The sequence below is a fragment of the Heterodontus francisci genome, chromosome 27, assembly GCF_036365525.1.
Source record: "Heterodontus francisci isolate sHetFra1 chromosome 27, sHetFra1.hap1, whole genome shotgun sequence".
Taxonomy (NCBI): domain Eukaryota; kingdom Metazoa; phylum Chordata; class Chondrichthyes; order Heterodontiformes; family Heterodontidae; genus Heterodontus; species Heterodontus francisci.
The window spans coordinates 54833409-54846418 of NC_090397.1; the positions used below are offsets into that span (position 1 = coordinate 54833409).

A 13010-nucleotide genomic window follows, 5' to 3' on the forward strand; every position below is an offset into this window, starting at 1 on the left:
CCTCAGTTTTCTTTGCTCCACCATTGGCAGCTGAGCCTTCAGCTTCTAATATAATTAGGAGCACACAGTAAGGCTACACTAATTCTATAAAAAGGATAGCATTTATCCCTTTCATAATTTTTTGCAGGAGATCATTACTTGTAATAGTCCTACTAGCCACATACAAGTTGCATTTATATAGCACCTTTAATGTAGTAAAACGTGGCAAGGCAGTTCACAGGAGTGTTATCAAACAAAAATTGATACCAAGCCACATAAGGAGATATTAGGACAGATGACCAAAAGCTTGGTCAAAGAGATAGGTTTCAAGGAGCCTAAGCTCTGGAATACTCTCCCTAATCCTGTCGACTTCTCTACTTGCCTCTCCTCAAAATGCTCCTTAAACCTTCCTCTTTGATCAAATTTTTGGTCACCTGTCCTAATATCTCCCTATGCGGCTTGGTATCAATTCTGGTTTGATAATCATTCCTGTGAACTGCCTTAGGACACTACTACTTTGAAGGCACTATATAAAAACAACTTCTTGTTGCATATAACTAGTGTAATAAAATTATGAAAGGGGTAAACGCTATCGTTTACATAGCATTAGTACAGCCTTCTTTAACCTGCATTGTGTGCATCTATTTATATACCAATATTTGATACTACATGGCAATCACAGACCTACAATTTGACATTTTAAGTATCTAATTAACAAGCAGAGATAAATCCTTTCCCTGCTGCACTTCACGTAACGATGTAGCCTGTACTGTAATCATATTTCTTCACCAGTTTGTATCAACTTACCTTTTTCTATATTAAATACCATTTACCATTCATCTACGGTGTTGCTATGAGGTTGTCAATCTCAGAGTATCCTGCTTTTCTGTGAATGTGTGTGTCATCTGTCAACATAGAAAGTTATGTCTACAATTTCTTGGTGAGGGGGTCAGGGAGAAATTAGGTATTTTTGGGGAGGGGAAACCTATGTGAAAGGCAAAGTGGGAGAGTTGAAAGAAGAAGCAAGTCAATCAGGGAGTGGTATTTAGTGATGCCTGAGAGAGAGGGAGGTAGAAGACAGTGAAGAGAAGCTCTGGTAATCCACTCTAGATCACTTAACACCCACACGGGACTGTTTGAAAGGTGGTGGGGGGATAATCCAGGAGATTCCATTCCCTGTTGTGTTCACCTCTGCCCAGGTGACTAAGCTGCTGCCGTCTTGTTACAGAGCACATTCTGGTTCTGGGGTGGGCTTCCTGCTTCAGATCAATAGTCACAATCTGAAGCCAAGGACCAAAATGGAGATCCTACGATAATAAAAGCAAAATACTGCAATGCTGGAAATCTGAAATAAAAACAAGAAATGCCGAAAATACTCAGCAGGACTGGCAGCATCTATGAAAAGAGAAGCAGAGTTAACGTTTCAGGTCAGTGACCCTTCGTCCCCTCAGGGTCACTGACCTGAAATGTTAACTCTGCTTCTCTCTCCACAGACGCTGCCAGACCTGCTGAGTATTTCCAGCATTTCTTGTTTTTATTGGATATTCTACTACCCTTCCACCCATCCTGCTTCAGTGAAGCTCCAACCAACTAAGTAATACCATTGAAGCAGCTCGTTGATGGGTAAAGTGATGGTCCAGTACGGCGCAGAGAAGAAGGTACAAGTTCTGACCCCTGGTCTGGTCAGAGTTAGCTGCTACCCTGACTTAGATCAGCTATGTCTCACGTGTTCTGGTTTAGGGAGCAAAAAACAATCCCAAGCTTCTGCTCTTGATCTTTACCCAGTGACCCTAACTGGAAAGGTCCCTACATGTCTCTCTCTCTCCCTGGTAAGGATCGGATCAGGCCAAACTGCAATGCAAAGTCAAACAGGCCTGGCAACAATCATGTACAAAGGTGAGGTATCAGGCAGCAACTGCTGCCAGTGGATCTGCACTCCAGCAAGTTTAAGTGCCTTTAGAAGGGAAATTTGGTAGGGTGGTGGGGGAGGGAGGGGGAGGAGGCCTGTGGGCAGGGAACTATCTTGTAGGACACCTGAGATATATAGACCATGTAATCAGAGAAAACTTTTAACGTTTATACAGTTCAAACATTTAAAAGAACAAAAAGTAAAGCATATGAGCAGCGCATGCTTTCATCACGTTGATCATATGGTTCACAATAAATTTTATTTGATCATAGGTAGAAATCGTCCTGTCGATGTTCTATTTACCCTGTGTCAAACCATAGTTATATTTGTGTTGAGTCAAGTATATGATGCAATGCCACGAGATTTTCCATGGATGCAATGTGATCACAACCTATTTAAAGGGAAATCCTGGGTTGTGCCAATATTCGCTGGGGATCTCCTCTGGAAGTGTGCCGATATTTACACGAGAACTCTGGAACAATGCCAATATTTGCCAGGGATCTCCTCTGGGAGTTTGCCAATATTTAACGATGTTCTCCTCTGGGACTCTGTCAATATTTAATGGGGATCTCGGCGAGAAATGTGCCAATATTTACACAGGAACCCTGGGAGTGTGCCATTGTTTGCTCGGAATCTCCTCTGGGAATGTGCCAATATTTTCCAGGGATTTCCTGTGGGAGTGTGCCAATATTTTCTGGGATCTCCTCTGGGAGTGTGCCAATATTTATATGCTGCAACCCACATATAGAAGTTTGGAACATTACTGCAGTGGAATACAACTCTATTAACTTGAAATTGCACATTAAATTAGAGATCCAATGGCTCAGTTGGTAATCGGTCTGTGTATACTACTGCTTGGCCATACAGAGCAGGAAAAGTCCAACGTTTGAACTCTGATCTGTGCTGATCTCAGCTGAGAGGCTGGACTTGTAATTGGCCACAGCAAAAAAAAAGGGCCTGGTCCACTATTCCCGGTCCTGATCTCCACCCAATAACCCACGCTGGAGTCATGTGCGTAGATGTGTGGATGGATGTTAGTTAAGGGCAAAATAAAGACTGGCTGTGGTGCTTCCCATAGGCAAATATTACATCAACACTCTGCCTATGTACTCACTTAGGCAAGCAACCAGATTGTGGAGCTGTAACTCAGCATGAGTCACTGGCCTCAGGAGAGTGGGATGAAAGGAGAGGGGGAGAGATGAAAGCGGAGGAAGAACTGAAAAGGCTGACTTTTTTTTCCAGCAGATACGAAGCTTGAATGCAGTCCTCTCCCAGAACAGTCCTTGAAAACCAAATAATGTTCAAAATGTAATTTATACTTTATGTGCTTTCCCCTCTGGTGGGTTCCATGCCGCACTCCAGAGCTGCTAGCTGTTTTATTTTCTGGTTTCCTCATTTAATATATACAGGAGCCTAACAGAAAATGGAAAAGAGCAACAAAGCTAACAGGGCTTTACCTTGCTGTATGAATAAAACAAATCACGCAGCATACTGCACTGCCACGTGATTTGCTATTGAACTGAACTGTTACAGCAGCTGCTCTAGCCCTCCTTAAGCTGAATTCTGCTACAGTCTTACAGCCAAACTCTCATTACTATCAGAGCCTACGTACTCTCCCCTCTCTTAGCTGGCGGGGTCGGAGGAGAGCTGGTCAGATTGATAAACAGAGGAACTCACCAGCTTGTGAATACTGATCCCTCCGTCTTCAATCTGTTTATCTCTCTGGCTTGTATAATTATCTCTCTCTCTCAGCTTTTTTGCTGGTTCTAATCCTTTGAGGTCTGGTACAGCTCTTTCTTGGTTCACTGAGGAGTTTCTCGTCTAGAAATATGTCCCGTTCTTTTGCTGGTTTCATCCTGAGGAGGTGAACTCTCATTGAGGCACATTGCTCAGCAGCCCTTCACCTGGTATCTCACCCAAGTCACCATTCTTTATCTTGAACCTAGACAATAAATGTCAGTTCACTATTTGTCAGTGGGCAGAGGCCAACAGAGCCAAGTCAGACCTTGTCCTCCTCCAACACCAAAGCATAGAAAGGTGCTATTCAGCCCATGGGGCCTCTGCCGGCTCTTTGAAAGAGTTATATCCAATTGGTCCTGCTACCCCATCCCGCTCATTGCCCGTAGCACTGCAATTTACTCCACATCAATTATTTAGCAAATTCCCTTTTGAAAGTTATCATTGAATCTGCTTCCACTGCCCTTTCAGGCAGAGCATTCTAGATCACAACAACTTACTGCATAAAAAAATTCTCATCTCACCTCTGGTTCTTTTGCCAATTACCTCAAATCTGTGTCCTCTTATTGCGGACCCTTTTGCCAGTAAAAACAGTTTCCCCTTATTTACTGTAACAAAACCCGTTATCATTTGAACACCTCTATTAAATCTCCCCTTAACCTTTTCTGCTCTAAAGAGAACAATCTCAATTCCAGTTCTCTCCACATAACTGAAGTCCCTCATTCCTAGTAATATTCTGGTAATTCTCCTCTGTGCCTTCTCCAAGGCCTTTATGTCCTTCCTAAAGTGTGAATCATGATCAGGAGCAGGAACTGTGGGCTCAATTCTCTCACTTCCTAACCCAGAGGCACCCAAGCCATCTGTTACTCCACAATTACAGGCCCTTACTGAGACCAGTTAATTGAGCACAGGTCAGGAAAGAAGTCTGGGGCCTAGTGTCTGTATTGGTGCAGTACCACACTGGGCAGTGCATTTAATAACTGGGTCAAGGAGCGGCTGATATTTTCACATGTGTACTACTTTTAATTTCACTGTTGTGCAAGAATACTGCTAAGGACTGCCAGATTAACACCTGGGAACACCAAATACCTTCCAGCCATCTTATTTAATAGCAACAAGCCATGAAAATTAAATTTCAAATCATTTTAATTCCTATTATTTGCTAGTTCTGCCATTTTATATTGCACTTACCAGCTGCACCAATCTTTTAAATGCTTTCTATATCAACGACTAAATAGGCAGGAAGTTGTAAACTGCCTTGCATCCATCCAGTGGCCATTTAAAATAGTCTAAGTTTTGCACTTACTGTTTTAAATATCATCTCTAACCCAGGCTGTAATCAGTGTCTGGGAAAGTTAGACCCTTTGCATGGTGCAGCCTTAGCTTGCCTCTCAGCCAGCCATGTTCAGAGGGTAGGGGCAGTTAGCCCCTTTGTATGATGCACTTTTAGGGCAGAAGCTAGCCTCTCAACCAGCCATGTCCAGAGTGTGGGTGCAATTATCCTCTTGGCAGGACACATGCTCAAGGTGGGAAAGCTATCGGAACAGTGTACATCCCCAGGGCGGGAGTGAGGTCCTGGGCAGAGCACTGCTCCCTGACCATCCTCAGCACTTGACATCAGTGTTGCAGCAATAATAAGTGAGGACACCACAGCGACAAGGGGATTGCATGTTGCCAATGCTACTTTTATTGAGACTGTAAGCATTAAATATAATGACAGGGACGACGTCAGGTGAGGAAAGGGGTTGGGGGGGTGAAAGAAATCATAATCCATTTATTACAGAACTACAAATGAAAAGAATTACTTGCAATCAATTCACAAGCAAAATAAAAAGAGAGGCACACAGCTTCCTAATGTAGATTCCTCTGCATCAGCTATCTGTACCCATGTTTTGCTTAAGGTAAGCGACTGACTGCTAAGCTGACTTGGTATGAACTTCAGAGAGAGGACGCTGTCGGCACTTTGTATATGGTCCAAGCTTGGGCAGACACAGGACTCCAAAACTTAGCGGTCTGGCTAATATATTTAAGACATTAAAAAGATTAACTCAGGTATCTCCACTTCCCATTCTGTCCATGGTGAACCAACTTTTGTGACGGTGGGGGTGCAAGGGCAGGAAGGTCCACATGCAACAAAATCCTAAACCTGCTTTTATAAACAGGCTCAACATATAGTTACACAGAGGAAATGGTTCCCCTTCGTTAGAACGCAACAGAAAAGAAATTAAAACATCAAAAAAAAGTGATGCAATATGTAGGGTTCTGAAACTTGGAAACATTTATAAGTCTCACTGGCAATTCCCCTTTAAGACTCCATCTGTCCCGACCTGGAACATCTGTTCCTGAGTTTTTCCTTGAACAGGCTTACTTTAATTAACTGTCAATCAAATGCTAGACTATCAGGTACGACTATGTTGTCAGCAGCCTCATTGAGTTACTGGATCCCATTCAAGATCAACGTGGTTCCTGCCTTACGTGATTGTTAACAAAAAAGTTTTATCAAAGTATATATATATATATATATATATATATATTAAAAACCAACATGAACAAAAAAAAAATCACCAAGTGTGTTGATTTATTCTGCATTTCAGAAGGAATTTAAAAGAGAAAAAAAAATTTCAGGTCAAAGCAGGCAAGTCGCTTCCAGTTCATTTCACAAATTAACATCATCGTCCAATCATGATTAGTATCTCAGCCCCTGGCACTGCCAACTGCTCATTTGAAGGTGCAGAGGACGAGTGCAATGAGACTCAAAACCTGAAGGGAGGAAACGGAGAAAGTTGTACCAGAAGTCTCTCTTTTTTGTGGACGGGGAGGGCAATAAGAGAGAGGAGGGGCAGAGGGAAGGTTAGTTTGTCGCCGTCTTCACGCTTGGATTCTTTAGCGTCTGTATCCAAATTCATCAGCGTCATCAGCTCGGAAATCGCCATAACGCCAGAGGTTCAGCTGCAAAGGGAAGGCAAGAATGTCAGCACAGCAATGAGTGCAGGCCAGTAAAACAGGGCAAGTATTTCAACACTGAGGCACCATATACATTCTGAAGCGAGAGAGGATCAGATAGCTACACAAAGAGGGGACAGCGGGAGGAGGAGGAGGAGAGAGAGGGGACAGCGGGAGGAGGAGGAGGAGAGAGAGGGGACAGCGGGAGGAGGAGGAGGAGAGAGAGGGGACAGCGGGAGGAGGAGGAGGAGGAGGAGAGAGAGGGGACAGCGGGAGGAGGAGGAGGAGAGAGAGGGGACAGAGGGAGGAGGAGGAGGAGAGAGAGGGGACAGAGGGAGGAGGAGGAGGAGAGAGAGGGGACAGAGGGAGGAGGAGGAGGAGAGAGAGGGGACAGCGGGAGGAGGAGGAGGAGAGAGAGGGGACAGCGGGAGGAGGAGGAGGAGAGAGAGGGGACAGCGGGAGGAGGAGGAGGAGAGAGAGGGGTCAGCGGGAGGAGGAGGAGGAGAGAGAGGGGACAGCGGGAGGAGGAGGAGGAGAGAGAGGGGACAGCGGGAGGAGGAGGAGGAGAGAGAGGGGACAGCGGGAGGAGGAGGAGGAGAGAGAGGGGACAGAGGGAGGAGGAGGAGGAGAGAGAGGGGACAGAGGGAGGAGGAGGAGGAGAGAGAGGGGACAGCGGGAGGAGGAGGAGGAGAGAGAGGGGACAGAGGGAGGAGGAGGAGGAGAGAGAGGGGACAGCGGGAGGAGGAGGAGGAGAGAGAGGGGACAGCGGGAGGAGGAGGAGGAGAGAGAGGGGACAGCGGGAGGAGGAGGAGGAGAGAGAGGGGACAGCGGGAGGAGGAGGAGGAGAGAGGGGACAGCGGGAGGAGGAGGAGGAGAGGGGACAGCGGGAGGAGGAGGAGGAGAGAGAGGGGACAGCGGGGGGAGGAGGAGGAGAGAGAGGGGACAGCGGGGGGAGGAGGAGGAGGAGAGAGAGGGGACAGTGGGAGGAAGTAGAGAGTGAGGACCAGGTCGGATAAAAAAAAAACTGATGCTATGCATCCTAGAGTCTTAAAAGAAATGCTGCAGAGATAGTGGATACATTTGCTGTAATCTTCCAAAATTCCCTAGATTCTGAAAAGGTCTGAACGAGCTGGAAAACTGCAAATGTAACGTCCCTATTCAAGAAAAGAGGATGACAGAAAGCAGGAAACTATAGGCGAGATAGACTATCAGTCATTGGGAAAATGCTAAAATCCATTATTAAGGAAATAGTAGCAGAACACTTAAAGTCATAATACAATCAGGTAAAGTCAATATGGTTTTATGAAAGGGAAATTGTGTTTGACAAATTTACTGGAATTCTTCGAGGATGTTGCAAGCAGGGTGGATAAAGGGAACCAGTAGATTTAGTGTATTTGGATTTCCAAAAGGGATTCAATAAGATGCCACATAAACGGTTACTACATAAGATAACAGCTCATGATGTTGGAGGTAATATATTAACATGGATAGAGGATTGGGTAACGAACAGAAAAAAGAGAGTCGGGATAAATGGGTAATTTTCAGGTTGTTAAACTGTAACTAGTGGGGTGCCACAGGGATCAGTGCTGGGGCCTCAACCATTTATGATAGATGATAAATATTAATCCCTTAGATGAAGGGATCGAGTATACTGTAGCCATATTTACTGACGATACAAAGATAGGTAGGAAAGCAAGGTGTGAGGAGGACACAAGGAGTCTGCATAGGTATACAGATAGGCTAAATGAGTGGGCAAAAATTTGGCAGATGGAGTGAAACGTGGGAAAATGTGAAGTTGTCCACTTGTGCGGGAAGAATAGAAAAGCAGAATACCATGGATGTGGTATATTTAGATTTTCAGAAAGCTTTTGATAAGGTCCCACACAAGAGATTAGTAAACAAAATTAGAGCACATGGGATTAAGGGGGAATATACTGGCATGGATTGAGAACTGGTTACTGGACAGAAAACAGAGTAGGAATAAATGGGTCATTTTCAGATTGGCAGGCTGTGGGCTACTGCAAAGATCAGTGCTTGGGCCCCAGCTATTCACAATCTACATCAATGATTTGAAAGTGGGGATTAAATGTAATATTTCCAAGTTTGCAGATGACACAAAATTAGGTGGAAGTGTGAGTTGTGAGGCGGATGCAAAGACCCTTCAAGGGGTTTTGGAGAGGCTAAGCAGGTGGGCAAATATTTGGCAGATGGAATACAATTTGGAGAAATGTGAGGTTATCCACTTTGGTACGAAAAACAGAAATACAGAGTATTTCTTAAATGGAGAGAGGCTGGGAAGTGTTGTTATACAAAGGGACCTGGGTGTCCTTGTTCATGAGTCACTGAAAGCTAATATGCAGGTACAGCAAGCAATTAAGGTATGGTATGTTGCCTTCATTACAGGAGGATTTGAGTATAGGATTAAAGATGTCTTACTGCAATTAATATATTACCCCCAACACCATGAGCCTTGGTGAGACAGCACCTGGGGTAGTGTGCACAGTTTTGGTCTCTTTACCTAAGAAGAGATATACTTCTCATAGAGGGAGTGCAATGAAAGTTCAATTAAACTAATTCCTGGGATGGTGGGACCGACCTATGAGGAAATATTAGATAGACTGTGCCTTTATTCCCTGGAGTTTAGAAAAATGAGGTGTGATCTCATTCAAACATACAAAATTCTTGCAGGGCTCCAGAGGGTTGATGCAAGGAGGACGTTTCCCCTGGCTGGGGAGTCCAGAACCAGGGGACAAGGGGTAAGCCATTTAGGACTGAGATGAGAAGAATTTCTTCACTCAGAGGGTGGTGAATCTTTGGAATTCTCTGCCCTAGAGGGATGTGGAGGCTCAGTCATTGAGTATGTTCCAGACTGAGATTGATAGATTGCTACACATTAAAAACATCAAGGATTACAGGGATGGTGCAGAAAAATGGTGTTGAAGTAGAATATCAGCCATGATCTCACTGAATGGCAGAGTGGGCTCGCAGACCTGAATGGCCTACTCCTGCTCCTATTTCTTTTTTTTATATTCGTTCATGGGATGTGGGTGTTGCTGGCTAGGTCAGCACTGATTGCCCACCCCTAATTGCCCTTGAAACTGAGTAGCTTGCTAGGCCATTTCAGAAGGCATTTTAAGAGTCAACCACATTGCTGAGTCTGGAGTCACATGTAGGCCAGACCAGGTAAGGAAGGCAGATTTCCCTCCTTAAAGTACATTAGTGAACCAGATGGATTTTTACAACAATCGACAATGGTTTCATGGTCACCATTAGACGATCTTTTAATTCCAGATTTAGTAATTGAATTTTAATTTCACCATTTGCCATGGTGGGATTCAAACCCATGTCCCAAGAGGACTAGCCTGGGTTTCTGGATTACTAATCCAGTGACATTACCACTACACCACCGCCTCCCCTATGTTCTTATTTAAATGGTGCAGTACAGAGGGATCTGGGTGTCCTTGTACAGCAATCACTAAAGGTTAGCATGCAGGTACAGCAAGTAATTAGGAAGGCAAATGGAATGTTGGCCTTTATTGCAAAGGGGATAAAAGTAGGAAAGTCTTGCTACAACTGTACAGGGCATTGGTAAGACTGCATCTAGAGTACTGTGTAGTTTTGAGCTCCTTACTCAAGGAGGGATATACTTGCATTGGAAATAGTTCAGAGAAGATTCACTCAGCTGATTCCTGGGATGAAGGGTTTGTTTTATGAGGAAAGGTTGAGCAGGTTGGGCCTATATTCACTGGAGTTTAGAAGAATGAGAGGTGATCTTATTGAAACATACAAGATGCTGAGGGGGCTTGACGAGGTAGATGCTGAGAGATGTTTCCCCTTGTGGGGAACCTAGAACTTAAGGGGCACAGTTTAAAAATAAGGGGTTTCCCATGTAAGATGGAGAGGAAAAGGAATTTTTTCTTTCAGAAGGTTATTAATCTTTCAAATTCTCTTCCCCAGAGAGCAGTGGAGGGTAGGTTATTGAATATATTCAAGGCTGAGTTAGACAGATTTTTGATCTACATGGGAGTCAAGGATTATCAGGGCACAGTAGGAAAGTGGAGTTAAGGCCACAATCAGATCAGCCATGATCTTACTGAATGGCAGAACAGGCTCGAGGGGCCAATTGGCCTACTCCTGTTCCTATTTCTTATGATATTATGAATTGGCTAAAGGACAGAAAACAGCAAGTTGTAGTAAATGGTATTGTTCAGACCGGAGGATGGTAGACAGTGGTGTTCCCCAAGGGTCAGTGCTGGGACCACTGCTTTTTTCTCCATATATAAATGACTTGGATATTGGAATACAGAGTAAAATTTCAAAATTTTCTAATGACACCAAACTTGGAGGGGTGGCAAACAGTGAGGACAATACAAATTGACCGGAATAGAACATAGACATGTTAGCAGAATGGACAGACAAGTGGCAAATAGAATTTAATAGAGAGAAATGTGAGGTGATGCATTTTGGCAGAAGGGATAGGGAGAGGAAACTTGGACTTAATGGCACAGTCCTAAAGACTGTGCAGGGACCAAGAGACCTGGGGGTGCATGTGCATAGATCTTTAAAGGTGGCAGGACATATTGAAAGAGTGGTTTGTAAAGCATGTGGGATCTCAGGCTTCATAAATAGAGGTCTTGAGTACAAAAGCAGGGAAGTTTTGCATAAAGATGGGTGGCAGGTCAGAAGATTGGACAGAATATAAAACACAGCAAAGGATGACTAAAGGATTGATAAGTAGGGAAAAAATAGCGTACGAGAGAAAGCTAGCTAGAAATATAAAAACAGATAGTAAGAGTTTCTATAGATGTTGAAAAAAGAAAAGTTCACAAAGTGAGTGCTAGTCCTATAGAAAGGGAGTCTGGGGAATTAATAAGGGAAAATAGGGAGATGGCAGATGAATTGAACAGGTATTTTGCATCAGCCTTCATTATAGAGGATACAAGTAACATCCCAGAAATAGCTGTAAATCAGGAAATGGGAGGGAGGGAGGAACTCAAGAAAATTACAATCACCAGGGAAGTGGTACTGGGCAAATTGTTGGAGCTGCGGGCTGACAAGTCCCTGGCTGAAAGATTGCAGAGCTCTGAGATGCAGAAGGATCTGGGTGTCCTAGTACATGAATCGCAAAAGGTTAGTACGCAGGTTCAGCAAGTACATACAAACATACGAATTAGGAGCAGGAGTAGGCCACTCGGCCCTTCAAGCCTGCTCCGCCATTCAATAAGTTCATGGCTGAACTGATTACTCCACATTTCCACCTACCCCCGATAACCTTTCACTCCCTTGCTTATCAAGAATCTATCTACTTCTGTCTGAAAAATGTTTAAAGACTCTGCTTCCACCGCCTTTTGAGGAAGAGAATTCCAAAGACTCACGACCCTCAGAGAAAGTTTCTCCTCATCTCTTGTCTTAAATGGGCAATGCCTTATTTTTAAAATAGTGACCCCTAGCTCTAGATTCTCCCACAAGGGGAAACATCCTTTCCACATCCACCCTGTCAAGATCCCTCAGGACCTTATATGTTTCAATCAAGTCGCCTCTTACTCTTCTAAATTCCAGCGGATACAAGCCTCGCCTGTCCAATCTTTCCTTGTAAGACAGCCCGCCGATTCCAGGTATTAGTCTAGTAAACCTTCTCTGTACTGCCTCCAACGCATTCCTAATTACCTGCTGTACCTGCATACTAAACTTTTGCAATTCATACATTAGGACACCCAGATCCCTCTGCATCTCAGAGCTCTGCAATCTCTTACCACTTAGATAATATGCTTCTTTTTTATTCTTCCTGCCAAAGTGCACAATTTCACACTTTCCCACGTTATACTCTATTTGCCAGGTCTTTGCCCACTCACATAACCTATGTATATCCCTTTGTAGCCCCTTTATGTCCTCTTCACAAGTTACTTTCCTACCTTTGTGTCATCAGCAAATTTAGCAACCATACCTTCGGTCCCTTCATCTAAGTCATTTATATAAATTGTCAAAAGTTGAGGCCCCAGCACAGATCCCTGTGGCACACCACTCGTTACATCTTGCCAACCAGAAAATGACCCATTTATGCCTACTCTTTGTTTCCTGTTAGCTAGCCAATCTTCTATCCATGCCAATATGTTACCCCCTACAGCATGAGCTTTTATTTTCTGCAATAACCTTTGATGTGGCACCTTAGCAAATGCCTTCTGGAAATCTAAGTACAATACATCCACCGGTTCCCCTTTATCCACAGCACATGTAACTCCCTCAAAGAACTCCAATAAATTGATTAAACATAATTTCCCTTTCACAAAACCATGTCGCCTCTGCCTGATTACCTGGAATTTTTCTAAATGCCCTGCTATAACATCTTTAATAAGAGCTTCTAATATTTTCCCTAAGATAGATGTTAAGCTAAATGGCCTGTAGTTTCCCGCTTTCTATCTCCCTCCCTTTTTAAATAAAGGAG

The 13010-nt window shown here is 44.0% G+C and overlaps 1 protein-coding gene across 1 annotated transcript in view; it reads right to left on the bottom strand.

The window, feature by feature from the left end:
* Positions 1 to 5289: 5289 nt before the first annotated feature.
* snd1 (staphylococcal nuclease and tudor domain containing 1) overlaps positions 5290 to 13010 on the bottom strand; it is a 1066795-nt gene continuing 1059074 nt past the window's right edge. The window contains exon 24 of the mRNA XM_068059385.1: positions 5290 to 6574. Coding sequence (XP_067915486.1) covers positions 6509 to 6574 — 66 coding nt within the window. The 3' untranslated portion in view covers positions 5290 to 6508. The remainder of the gene's footprint in view (positions 6575 to 13010) is intronic.